We start from the raw sequence: 14,037 nt of genomic DNA, 5'->3' as shown, positions 1-14,037 counted from the left end.
AATTGCTTAGCTTAAGTCAAGTGATATTTTGGCCCTTTTTTCTTCTTGTTTTTAGTTCAGCCATTCAGAAAAATCGGAGACTGAGTATCTCAAACATATTTCTCTTAAAGAGTTAAGGACCAATTTGTACTACAAGCTTAGATAGAGGACAAGAAAATGGGGTTAGCTAAATCGAATCAGTAATTATGAAAGGAAGCTACTGATCTATCCAGGTCCCACTCTAAATAGAAATAATTTGTGGGTGACCCAGGAAGCCTTTTGTTGTAGGAATTAGGGAGGAAAAATGGTGGCAGAAGGAGAGCACTACTACTAACAAGGAACCAAGCAGCTTTGCAGGAGGAGGTTAATCCAAAAAAAAATCAAGCAGTTTTGCAGATGTGTCATGCAAGATACAACATCCTATATATTCTGAATGAAATACAATATATAAAGGAGTCAAGGGGGAAAAAAGCAATTTATTAGTGCAGTCAGCACAATTGAACAATAAAACACAAAATGCAACCAATGATTTGGATACTGCCAGAAGACATGACAAGTTCTACTGGATGTTTTAGAGCACAAGGAAGAGCGACAGCAGGACATCGAGGAGAAAGACAAGGTGTGTTAGGAGAACAACATTAAGAGATGCAGATAGCTCAAGATGCAGTTATTAGGTTGGATTTAGCAGCTTTTTTTTCAAATTCCTGAGCAACAGGGACTTTTGGTTAGAAGTAATTTCCAACAAATAAATCCCCTTTCAAAACATGCCATATTACAGACATGAACACAACCCATTCCACCCTTAAAACTGACCTGATTTTTGATGCACATTCCAAGTATTTTAACATGACTTACAAAGAGAAGTACTATTCGAAAAACTTTTAAAGATACCTGTAAGTAATAATTCACAGCACTAGAGTTATCAGAGACAGACTTGGTTTCTAAAACAAAACTCTTACCATCGAAGGGGTGTGGGACAAGGAAGGAGAGAGAGGAAGAGCATAAAGCAATAAGTCAGCAAAGATTAAAATGAAAGATTGCAGGAAATGAGGACCCAGCAGTGCTGAAAAATGATGCAAAACCTATCAGTCAGATTGGCAAAGACGTAAAGGCCACCAAACTGAGTCTTGAAAGCACAGGCATTTCCCATAAAAGAAAATCTGGAAAAAGCATCTGCCTGGCAAATATTGAGAATTAATCACCATCTTTATTTGTACAAATGACGAAAGGAGTTCCTTTTGTTAGGTGACTGAAATTGAACTACTGTATATTCCGCCAAGGTCCCCCACCCTCTTCTCTTTCATAGAAGGCGAGATTGCCAGTAACCAACAGGAATGAGAACCATATTGCTATAACATGGATTCTCCATCATGGGCTCATCGTGTAGCATTAGGCCACTTACTATTGCACATAATGAGAAAATTTCCCATGCTTCTTCTGGTGAGAGCACAAGAAGGTCTTCTCAAGCCATTGTTCCTACTGAGGATTTCTGGGAGCATTTTTTTTTAACCCTAGACATCTGAAGAAGCAACTGTTTATATGACATGACCCAAATTCTGCATCATTGCAAACCTCTTATACCAGGGAACTAAGAAAATTAAACGCTAGGAGAAGAAAGTCAAGCCTGGTTCAAATATTACTAGTCAGAGAAGAATATTTAGCCAGTGTGGCATATGAAAGCTGCTCAGAATGGACTGTACAGCAAAACACTCCAATCAGAGCAGTTTAGCTGCTCCTTTATCAATGCATTTATTCCTTGTTCTCAAGAACTCCAGCACAAATGTTTTAAGCAATTAACAAATATTTAAAGCATTGGAAGGAAGTCGCTCTCTCTATAAAAACAGAAACCGAGATGGCAAATAAATTAAATTTGACAGGTAAACTAAAACTGGAGACATTCCTAGCTGCTGTATTTTAAAAAAACAAAACAAAAAGAAAAACATACCAGCACAAAAATAATACAAAAGACTAAGCACAATCATCAAAATGTGAAAAAAGAAAATAAATACAGATGATTTTTCAAAATAGGCAACACAACGAGACTAGATAAATCTGAGTTCATACTCTTTTTTGTGTTTTCTTCAAAAGATTATGAAGTTGATACAACTTTAAATGGCACATGCAATTTAGAGGGACCATTTCTGATCAGGTGAAGTGATGTATACGATAGGCGGCTTGCTTCTTATCAGAAAGGAGAAGTCCGCAAAGCATCCAAGACGCTTCAGCAACCTTTCAAGAGCATGGAGAAAACTGAGCTCTAGGCTTCAGGAGAGAATCACATTTCATTCTGCAGAGGTGGGAACAATGCAACAAAGCTAAAGAATATTCCTTTGAAAATCAAGCCACAATTGGAGAGGACTGCTTCTTATACAATGTAAACACGTCCAAAATGAGTTGCAGATTGTTCTCCACATGACGCAGCTTTTTGGCTCCACAAGACGGTTGAAGTATCTACTGATGTATACATTTGGCATTACTTGCAACTCCGACTTGGCATCTACATTCTCATGTTTTACTCTTCCCTTCACTCAAAATCCCTCTCCACATAAAAGCTGAAAACGAATCTTAAAAGTACTGTGTAAATTCGATTATTTCATGGGCCACAGTGGAAAAGCATGTTTTATACAGAGATGCCTTGGACAAGAGAAGCCAGTCTTGCAAAGTGGTGGGCTAAAATTCTTCAGAATAAATTTCAGCTTCTCAAAATCTTAAATCATGGTTTACAGATCTCAAAACAGGAAGTTCAAAGACTTTATAGGACTGAAGATCGCTGCTCTTTTTGGAGCAGGGAGGAATTTGTTGTGCTCCTTTGTAGACATTTGGAAATCTCTGTCTTAACATCAGACCAAAGTTAATGACCATAAGAAGGGAATGCAGCATGGCATTTTGCATAAATTCCTGGGCTCATGCCCAGTATAATTATGGAGTAGCATTTTATTCAACGAAGAGAGGAGTGTTGCCGATACAGCACAACAGAACAGAATCAGTCGGCTTAGACATGGTGTGTGTGTGTGTGTGTATGTATTTATTTTCAAGCACACTGTTTCATAATCTCTGTTGAGTCTTTAAATTTCTTCCACTCCATGTGCAAATATCATTACCAGGCCTGGCTCTAGCACCATCTCCTCTCCCATGTGCTGATTCTCACAGGCCATCACAACCACAGCCTGCTTGCCTGGGATGCGTTTGGCTACATAGTTTTCATAATAGCGTCGGTTCATCTGGCGAGTTTCTAGGGTGGCCAGGCCTTGGGGCCAGTTCCGTTCATGGGCATTTTCAATCAATTCATTGATAATGGATGTGGGGCAGCCACTTTCCACCAAGGAACGCTTGATTACAGCTTGGAGTACAGCATCTGGTGTAGAGATCATACCACCCCACCGGGTTACCCGGGCTGGCTGCAAGGAATTCACCCACCTAGGAGTCAAGTGAAAAGAGTCACACAATGAGGAAAGAAAAACAGATGAAACCACAGCACTACAATGAAAGCCTGGAGAGCAAGATTTCTCCTATTGTATTTCTGATCAAGTGGATGATGGTTCCCTGCCAAACAATCATGATGAGCAGCGTTCAGGTCTATTTGGACTACTCCCTGCACTAGGCACAAAGTGTTATTTCTAACATAAAATTAACATCTAGGGAAGCAGAAAGCCACCAGGCAAATATTCCAAATTTTCACTTTTAAAAAATATTTCCTCCAAATTTCATACAGTGATCTTGGAGATGTTTTGGAAAAAAAAATTTCTTTATGGCATCCACGAAGAATCTAGGTTCATCCAAGCACTCCGGATCCCCTAGTAAACCTAGCCTCCATAGCCACAGATGAGGAAATTGACCTATTGGATCTCCTACTGAGCCTCAAGTTGTGATCTCTCTAGAACAATCATTTCTGTGGCTGTACATTGTATAGGATGATGCACCAGGACACATCCTGAAATCACAGCATATGAGGTTTACACTTAAGGCTGTGATATTATGAATTCTTCTAGCATTGCTACCAATTCTATTTGTCCTAATTTGTTTGGGAATATATTTTTATCTACATAATCACTTGCATAGCACCATTTCCAAGGACCCAGGGTGGTTTACACAATCAGGCCCTTTTTAAATGAGAACTGTGAAACCCTCAAAGCTTAATTATTGTAACAATGGGATACCAAAGTGGTATCCATTGTTAATCTGGACGTGTTCTCTGGCACTGAACAAGATCTCCACTCCTTTGACTATTTTTTAACATTTAAAATATTTGATTTTAATATTTTGAACATTTGTTCAGTATCTTTAGCATTCTTAACATACTGTGTCTTCACCAGTTAGACCTTAGTCTACGTTCAATCTAAGGCCTATAGATTTCAAGACAGTAAGAGTTCAATGCTTCAAAAATAAAATCTGAACATGTCACCTTGACATTTGTAATTAATATTAAATCAGCCCCTATTTATCTCCTGTTTATTATACTGATACAAGCAGCAACCATCTCATTAGTGCTCAAGCTACTGTAGTGGCTCAGGAAATGAAAACATGCTACTTGCTTGCGATTCATGAATTCGTTACCTCAACAAGTTATCAGCTCATTGACTATTTGAATTTGAAATCAATTTCACTTTATGTTTGAAAGCTACCATTATCCTGAGAAACAACTTCCACAACTGGAAATAGATTATCTACTGTTAGCTAGCATGATGGGAGCTGAGGGTGGAGATTCGTTCTCCGAGTTTGTGGGTTGGTTTCCAAACATTTTGTTACCAGGCTAGGCAGCATCTTGAGCAGAATTTAGGGGATGTCAGTGTCTGTGTTCTGCTCATAAGGGCTTCGTGCAGTCAGTAGGGTCTTGTGATGATGAGGTCACATCAGGTGTGGGCTATGTCAAATGAGGGTCTTGTGCTGGGTCTCGTGATGGGTCAGGTATGGGTCACAAGTGAGGGTCTTGTGAAGGGGGGGTTGCATGGGTTGGTTGAGGGTCAGTGCTTTCTCTGGTTGGGTGGGTAGTTGATTTGGAGACTGGGGTTCATAGGTTGGTAATAGGTTGGTGTGTCTCTGTTGATGGAACTGCTTGTGGAGTGCCAGGCTTTGATAAACCCGTAAGTATGGTGTGACCAATGATTCTTGTATTGCTCCAATCAAATTGGTGCTGTTTGGTGTCAATGTGGGTAGAGGTTAGAGGTTTGGGATCATGGCGTTTGAGAAGTATTATGGGCTCGAGTGCTTTCTGAGCTTGACTGTTTGCTTGCAGATGTTTCATCTTCATTCAGCATAATGAGAAGCATTGCCTTGTTATGTTTGAATCACCATACTTTGTAGTATAATATGAATGTACCCCGTAATATTTCCTAGAGATATTTGCTCCAATTTTTACTCATTTCCCACCACTATTCACTACCCCCACAATCACAACTCATCCATCCAGCACTAGTGAGAGATTAGTACTTACTCAAGGATTTCATTATATTCAATAGTCTCCTCCAAATTCTGCAGGTTGGGATTGACACTACGTATCGCTCGCATGTATGCTTTTAACAACTGTATGTCCCGTTTCTGCAAAAATGGATATTACATTAACATAACTAAAAGGACCCAGAGACTACCCTGCATCAATAAATAAAAAAAATCACAATATATATTCCACACAGCTCAATTTACTATAGTAGTTGTTATCATTCTAACATTTATTAAGGCTCAAAGCTGTATACATTGACAGCAATGCAGATTCAAAGAGGAAAGGGAGATTTGAACTGCACTGGCTGTCCTATGACCCATCAATAACTCCTTGAACAAAGTTACCTCTTTTCCCATGCTTGGAGTTTGGGTCCAGGAGAAGGCATATTTGATTCAAAAAGATCCAGACAGGTTCTATGTGACTTTCTCCCCACATATTAAATCACATTTGAGTCCAGAATGCTGCACAATGCTAATATGTGTATCCAAGGAATACAGGTAGTCCTCGACTTGCAACTATTTGTTTACTGATTGTTTAAAGTTACAACAACACTAAAAAAGTGACTTACAACTGATCCTCACACTTACAATCATCGCAGTATCCCCATGGTCAAAATTTGGTAGCTGGCATGTATTTATGACAGTTGCCGTGTCCTGGTGTCATGTGATTGCCATTTGTGATCCTCCCAGCCATCTTCCAGCAAGCAAAGTCAATGGCGTAAGCCCGATCACTTAACAACCACCTAATTCATTTAACAACTGCGGTGATTTCCTTAACTGTGGCAAAAAGGTTGTAAAACTGGGTGCAACTCATTGCTTAACAATGGAAATTCTAAACAATGGAACACTGTGGTCATAAGTCAAGGATTATCTGTATACACATAATCCTCAATTTACAACAATGTTTGGTGACCAAAGTTACAACAGAACAGAAAAAAGTGACTTATAACTGGTTTTCACACTTACAACCATTGCAGTATCCCTGTAGTTAAGTGATCAAAATTCAGATGATTGGCAACTGTCATGTATTTATGACCCAGTGTCCTGGGTTCACATAATCACCTTTTGCGACCTTTTGACAATGGGGAAGCCAGATTCACCTAACAACCATTCTACTAACTTAACAACTGCAATGATTCGCTTAACAACTGTGACAAGAATGGTTTAAAAAAATGGCAAAAACTTATTTAACAACTAACTTGCTCAGCAATGGAAATCTGGGGCCCAATTGTGGTCCTAAGTCGCAGACTATCTGTATTCACAATTAGACACATTTTCACTTCAGTATAAGATGTACAAAGAAACTTTCTAAAAATACAGTCACCTTCTCATTCGTCTTGTCTAGAAAAGTTAAGTGGATCCATAGACCATCTGGCCATTTGACAAAGGAAAGGAAATAAATACCTGCTCTGCTAATTGATGCTTATGTTCTGCAGATGTCTTTTCCAATTCAGCTATTCTTGTCTGTTGCTGCTGCACTACTGAGCGTAAATGTTTTATGCAGTTATGATTCGGCAATTCATCTTTGGGCATTTCCAAGCTGCACAGAGAAGTAACTACAATTGAGTGCCTAGAAAAAAACTGTTTAGGTGATAAGCAACCAAGAGCAGAAGTAAAAGACTGTACTCTAAGAAAACTGAGCCTGAAATTAAAGAGCTTCCAAGTTACCAGCTGCCAACACACCTGATGCATCACAAAAGCCATTTTATATTGAGCTTTGACAAAACTGACTACACAATTATTGCTGCCCTCACTGATGTTTCCAGATCATGCTATCACGCGTGACTGCTATGTCATGATCAGACATACATAAATTTGGCAAATACTCACCCGCACCCCTGCTCACAGGTCACAGGCCGCTTTGGATTGTGTTCGCAGTCATTGAGGTGAGACATCAGGTTGTCAAGCCGCACTACAGCAGTGCAACCAAAAACAGCGTTGTCACACGTCATTTGCAGCTTAGATAGCATATTACGCATGATCCGGGGAACAGGGCGCAGGTGAGCCACAGTCACAACACTTCGGTCGACAGGACACGTCTGCTGTTGGGAGAACCACTGGGTGATACAGGCATTGCAAAAAGCGTGCTCACAATGAGGCGCCTGTGTAAAGAACAGAACCAAGCACGCCAGTTTAGATTACATCAAGTCTGCTGCTCAAGTTGATGTGGGCTCTTAGCTTTCCATGCAGTTTCTTTCACTGAATGCTTTTCACTAACAGAGTTGGAAATAGGACAGAACACCCATCGATCAATTTATGTAACCAAGCAATCAGAGGCATATGAAAACACCAGTTCACTCTGGTTGTAACTCACCGGATTCTAATGTAGTGAGAAGCTATCAGGAAAAAGATATAAAAATCACCCAGCATAATTATTCACCTCCACGTGTTAATCTCTGTCCTTCACATCAACCCTATTACAGATTACCCTGTATTGTTCCAATTCTGGATTAGTATAAACAAATATGAGAAAAGTTACTTCCTTGTCTAGTGCTTCAATATACTCTCAAAACAGAGAAAAATGATTTGATATGTACATCCCAAACGTACCTCCCAAAATAGATAGTACAAAGTCAAGCCTCTAAATATGGCACAGTTGTCATTCCAGCTCTTTTTCCAAGTAAAATTTACTCACACGTTAATGTACTTCACAAGCTTAGTTCTTTGTCTCACAGCTCTACTTCCAAGTTGTTTGGTGGAAATGAAGATGATTAATTTCTTATGGAATACATCAAGTTTTCTACAGCTAGTGCTCGACTTACAACAGGTCACAAAGTTATGACAGATCCCACCAACGGTATTTACAACCTGGAATTTACTTCCGGTTTTTTGAAACGCCCACGCGCAGCAGAAAATTTACTCTGACGGTCACTTTATGACCATCACAAAAAGGAATGTTCAAACAGGTCCAGTCTTGTGGTGACCTGCTACAACTTATCACAGTAAGGGGCAAGCTCCATTACAGATGCTAAGTCGAGAACCTGAAGTTCTCACACTACTTTCAGTTCTACAATAAGGTTCCTACAGTTTTTTCTTGGGCTGTCTCATATGCAGCATATGTCCCTAAACATATGCTGCACGGAGCACTCCTTTGCTAAACTTATACCTTGTGCTCCAAAGAAAGCTCCAGAAGAACCATCAGCTGATAATCAGAAGACTACAAATTTAATTAAGTGTCTCTGCAATAACAATCTGTCCAAAGGTCTGTTTTCCTTTAAAGAAAGAATGCAGCTACATAGCAAAACACTCATAGAACATAAGAATTACATTGGTGTAAAGGCTAAACTACAAATATTACAGAGCAGTATTAACTGAAAGCAATATTCTCATGATTTTAGTCTCCATGATTCGCAATTCAGTTTTTAGCAGATAAATTTTGACCCGGAACTGAAGAGCCGCAATGCTCCCTTTGAGTCTCAACTTCAATCTTCTCTCAAGCATGTGAGCTGTCCTTTTTGATAACAGTTATGTAAAGTTGCAACGCCCATCATCCTCAACTGGCTGAAGCTGCTTAAAATAATATATATATTGATATATTAAGAGGGTTTCATGGAGGAACCTGGTATAAACAATCCTGAGACAGACAGACCAGCGAAATCAGCGGTGCAAAAGAAATCTAGTAGGACAGCTAAGACATAGTTCTGGGATCAAGCAAAACTAGGTCCAAGTCAAGAAGCTCACTTGGTAACACTGAGCTTATCACCATTTTCAGTCCGACCTGCCTCTCAGGGTGGTGGCTATGAGGAAGAGCTCCAAGAGAAAAGGCACGATGTATAAAAGCAGCATCGGGTTTCATAATATGATGAAGAAAAGAAAGCAGCATCCTGTGTTTTCCACGAACAGGAGAAAATTCTACTGAACTCTTCGTGCAATTCATACAATGAGGAACAAATGTGAAAAATGTCCTAAGCGTACCTGGGTTAAATGACCAGAATATTTTTCAGAATACTTTATTTCAGCTGTGAAATTCTGCATCCTCCCCACTAACATGCTGAATACTTGCTAAATGGAGTATCAGGATGCTGTCATCTACTAATTCTATCAAATTACATTCTTACACTTGCACTATGTAGTTCTTCAATTATGGCTTCACAGTTCATTTTACAGTACTGTCATAAAAACTACCCCTAAGCAAAAAAAAAAAAAGTAAAGTAAATAACGATACCGAAAGCACCATAAGATAGTAAAAAAAAAAGTCGGATCAAGTTTATAGTATAAAAAATATATATTCTTTTATATAGCTTTTATCTTTTTAAGATTATAAGTCGTCCAGAGTTACCTTATGGTAAGATGAGTGGCCAATACATTTTACAAAAAAATAAATAAAAAAATATTTACATTTAAGTCCCCTTTGCATGGAGAATTTATTAATAATTCATGAACACAAATATAATAGCTAGCAATGATTGGACCTCAGCCATTTAATTATTTTTAATTCACCGTATGAGATACAGATTTTTTTTTATTTCAGCAAAGCAAAATTAATGTAGTTATTAAAAACTATTTACATTTATGACTTCCTTATTTGGCAACCAATTATTTATCTTGCACATTAAGGAAAAAGATGCTTCATATGGCATTAAGCTGATGATAGCCAGAAGCAAAGATTAATATATACTTACAACCCCCGACAGGAATTCCACATTGCTCATAAATTATGCTGATATATTCAATTCTATGCTTATGGTAATGGAAACTTTTGTTGTGTCACGCATGATCTTAGCCAAAAGGCCAAGAAGCCAAAGCTGTCTCATACCACTCACTATATTCTTTCCATTAACTTTATAGCACAAGACTTTCTAACAAGTATTGAATGAACAGATTTTGAAGGATAGGTTAGACTGCATAATACTGCAATAACCAAAGAATTATCTAAGAGAAAAATATTTTCACTCATTCATGGAAAATGATCCTAAAGAGGCAGTTGAGTTCTTAGCTGCTACAAGAATGAAGTACCCTGCCCTTCAATGCAAATCACTATTTCTACTTTCTTATAAAAATGAGAATAACGGGTATAAAAATTCAAGAGGAAGGTTGTCCCTTAATGATGATCTGAAAATAGGCCTTATACAGTTCAAGCCAGATACGTGTTCTTCGCAAGTAATGAGAAACCGCTTACTCGTGAGTAAACAAACCCCTTTTATTAAACCAGGCAGGAACAATCTTTGTTCACATTGGGCAGACAAAACCAAACAAAGTAGCCCCAAAGGAAAGTCTTTTCCCCTTCTGAAACAGGGCAAGAACCGTCTCTGTTCACATAAGAACTCCAGATAACAATTCTTTCAATGATTAATGAAGCAGAAACAGTCCCTGTTCACACCAGCTGAGGCAAATTTACTGTCTATTAGTTCCCAACAGGGAGATTCAGCTGGCACCTCAAATACAGAGCAAGTCATCCCGACAAACCTGGGTCTTGGCAAAGGAATCTGACTTGATCTTCGATGTATCCTGGAAAACAAATGGTTGTCTGCAACAACAGGCCACTCCCAAACCCCTACTATTTTATTTCCCAGCCAGGGAGGGGCTGGCTAATGTCTACTACTTATTTTCCCTGAGAGCCAGCTTATTGCCTTCCATTGCTCTCCTCTCTGTGCATACGCACATCTGGGATGGGCCCCATCTGTTACTCCCTCTCACTCAGTTCAAGCCCCGAAGACAGCTGCCTCTCTGCCTGGGCACGGACAGACGGCTACGGCTCTGCATCTGATTCTGCTTCCTCATCAGAGCCTTCCAAAGGCTTCAAAGTTGACCCAGGCTCCCCCTCCATCTCTTCCTCCTCATCTGACTCTGCTACTAGCTCTGCTGGCAGCCGATGGACCACAACAATATATTTGGGTTTCATAATATATTGAAATATTTAAAAATTACTTTTTAAAACTGATACTAGCTTAAAACCCCCAAATTTGTAAAACAATTACCAATTATGTAATAGAGGTTTATTTCTACAGTATTTATTATGTTCCTACACCATATTTCACCCTGTATTTTGAACTATGTTTGTTAAAGCTAGCTCAATCAGTTACACAGATACAACATGTAGAAATCTGCTTGATTGTAGGATAAAATCTCCATGAAAAACGCTCAAACACAATCGAGACCTTTGGGCATTGAGCACCCTTGATACTAAACAGAATATTTATACCAATAATATCCTCAAATGCGAGTCTGAAAGATATTAACATAATCTATGAGTTTAACAAGAAGGGACGCGGTGGTTCAGTGGGTTAGGACACTGAGCTTGTCGATCAGAAGGTCGGCAGTTTGGCGGGTTGAATCCTGAGTGCCGCATAACAGAGTGAGCGCCTGTTACTTGTCCCAGCTTCAGCCAACCTAGCAGTTCGAAAGCACATAAAAATGCAAGTAGAAAAATAGGGACCACTACGGTGGGAAGGTAACAGCGATCCGTGCGCCTTTGGCGTCTAGTCATGATGACCACGGAGACGTCCTCAGACAAGCGCTGGCTCTTCGGCTTTGAAACGGAGATGAGCACTGGCCCCTAGAGTCGGAAACGACTAGCACGCATGTGCGGGGGAACCTTTACCTTTACCTTTATGAGTTTAACATATTTACCCATGGAAGAGACTGTCTACCTGAGGGCTTTGTGCCTGAGCACCATTTTGGCTCCTACCTCTTTGCAGCCAACTTCTATTGGAGATAGATCTGCCCATGTCTGCAGATGTCACCAGAGCATTTAAGGATGCTCAGTGCAAAAATGCAAATAGATCTGTTCTGCAGGGAAGGGTGCTTGGTGCAGCTTTGCAAAAGTCATTTTGTTTTAGCTTGCCTTCCACTTAAGAGACCTCCAAAATAAGTAATTTTAGACAGATACGCTATGTAGATAATTGCTATTTAGCCTCACTCTAAAACCGGGATGGGTGACCTGAAGCTCATTGGCTATATGTAGCCTCCAGATCATTGTTATGGAGCTACAGTCTTCTGCTCCCACTTTCAAAATTTGGCTATAACTTCTACAAAATTTAGCAATGTAATTCTCCAGGTGTAAAAAAAAAGCAAGCAAAATAAGCTGAATGCTTTTATTTTATGACACAACACAAACAAGAGACTAACGTTTTCAGCCCTAGCTCTTCCAAAAGCCACGTAAGAGCATATTTCTTGGCCAATTCTTTCTCATGCAGAAGTTATGTAAGGAGAACAAGTGGGGTAAAGAATAGTCCCTGCCAGTTCCTGTGCAAAAATAAATCCACCTTCTAGGAATTTTAGCTCTCCTAAAACATGGAGTGATAAATATCAATGACGTCTATTATTCAAGCACAGGTAGTCCTCAACTCACAACAGTTTACTTAGTGACCACTCAAAATTACTACGGCATTGAAAAAAGTTACTTATGACCATTTTTCACACTTACAACCATTGCAGCATCCCCATGGTCATGTGATCAAAATTCAGACACTTGACAACTGACTCACATTTATTACGGTTGCAATGTCCCGAGGTCACGTGATTCTCTTCCGCAACCTTCTATGACAAGCAATGGGGGAGCCAGATTCACTTAACAATTGTGTTACTAACTTAGCACCTGCAGTGATTCATCTAACTGTGGCAAGGAAGGTCATAAAATGGGGCAAAATTCACTTAACAACTATTTCACTTAGCAACATAAATTTGGGGCTCAATTGTGGTCGTAATTCCAGGACTACCTGTACAGTATCTATAAGATCACTGTATTTTGGCTGAATTAATGTTAAGGTTGAATACTGGAGCCACACAATGGTCATATTCACACGGTGCAGTAATCCACAAAGCTTGGTTAGCGTAAGTATGCCCACAAACACTTTTTCTAGGGCACCACAGCTATCAAATCAGCTGCATGCTTTTAAATTATTGTGCTAATAAGATAGATGCAGCTATAACCAGAAGTACTGTACATCCTGTTTTTAGACAAGTTGCTTAATTATAAACAAACAATATATGAGTGTTTCTATAGCTGTACTATGTGAAAGAGTGAGGGAGGAGGAGTTGGCAAGTTTATTCACATTCACTAAGCCTTACAAATGATTGTATATGTGGTCATAGTTCTGCCAACAAATGCCATTTTTAAACTTGCAAAGCAAGCAAGCTATTCAAAACCATTTGACTAAATCCATATTTTCAAAGAAATCTTGCCCCCATCCCCCCCTAAAGGAAGAAATAAATCACTACATTATTGATAAAAAAACAGTACTATGCTATACAGCAGGAGTACACAATCCCCAGTCTGTGGACCAGTACCGGGCCGTGGCATGCCAGCAACTGGTCTGCACAAACGAGCAAAGCCCCATCCGCGAGATGCAGGCAGCACACAAAACCACGCACCCTCCGGTCCGTGGAAAAATCTCTCTCCACAGAACCGGTCCCTGGTGCCCAAAAGGTTGGGGATCTCTACTATATAGTAAAAAAAAATGTAAAGGTTTTTCCTTTCCAGCGATGTCTGACTCTAGGGCACGGTGCTCATCTCCGTTTCTTGGCCGAGGGAGCCAGCATTATCCAAAGGTCATGTGGACAATGTGGCTATATGCCAAAGGCATACGGAACACTATTACCTTCCCCACTGAAGTGGCACCTATTAATCTACTTGCTTTTGCATGCTTTCAAACTGCTAGGTGGGCAGGAACAGGCCAAGGA

General features: G+C 39.7%; 1 protein-coding gene across 8 annotated transcripts in view; it reads right to left on the bottom strand.

Moving 5' to 3' along the window:
• Positions 1-435: 435 nt before the first annotated feature.
• Positions 436-14,037, bottom strand: part of RNF41 (ring finger protein 41) — a 36,375-nt gene continuing 22,773 nt past the window's right edge. For 5 of the 8 annotated variants that reach the window (XM_081321859.1, XM_081321861.1, XM_081321860.1 and 2 more), the window contains 4 exons: positions 7,246-7,517; positions 6,820-6,955; positions 5,411-5,514; positions 436-3,396 (listed from right to left, as the gene is read on the bottom strand). In XM_081321859.1, coding sequence (XP_081177985.1) covers positions 3,045-3,396; positions 5,411-5,514; positions 6,820-6,955; positions 7,246-7,517 — 864 coding nt within the window. In that variant the 3' untranslated portion in view covers positions 436-3,044. Of the gene's footprint in view, positions 3,397-5,410; positions 5,515-6,819; positions 6,956-7,245; positions 7,629-7,729; positions 8,280-14,037 lie in introns of those variants that run through there. The other 3 variants (XM_081321865.1, XM_081321864.1, XM_081321863.1) reach the window with 3 other exon arrangements.

The sequence above is a fragment of the Vipera berus genome, assembly GCF_964194415.1.
Source record: "Vipera berus genome assembly, chromosome: 2".
In the NCBI taxonomy this organism is placed as follows: domain Eukaryota; kingdom Metazoa; phylum Chordata; class Lepidosauria; order Squamata; family Viperidae; genus Vipera; species Vipera berus.
Note: the sequence above shows the minus strand (reverse complement) of the source record. Positions and strands in the feature narration are given on the sequence as shown.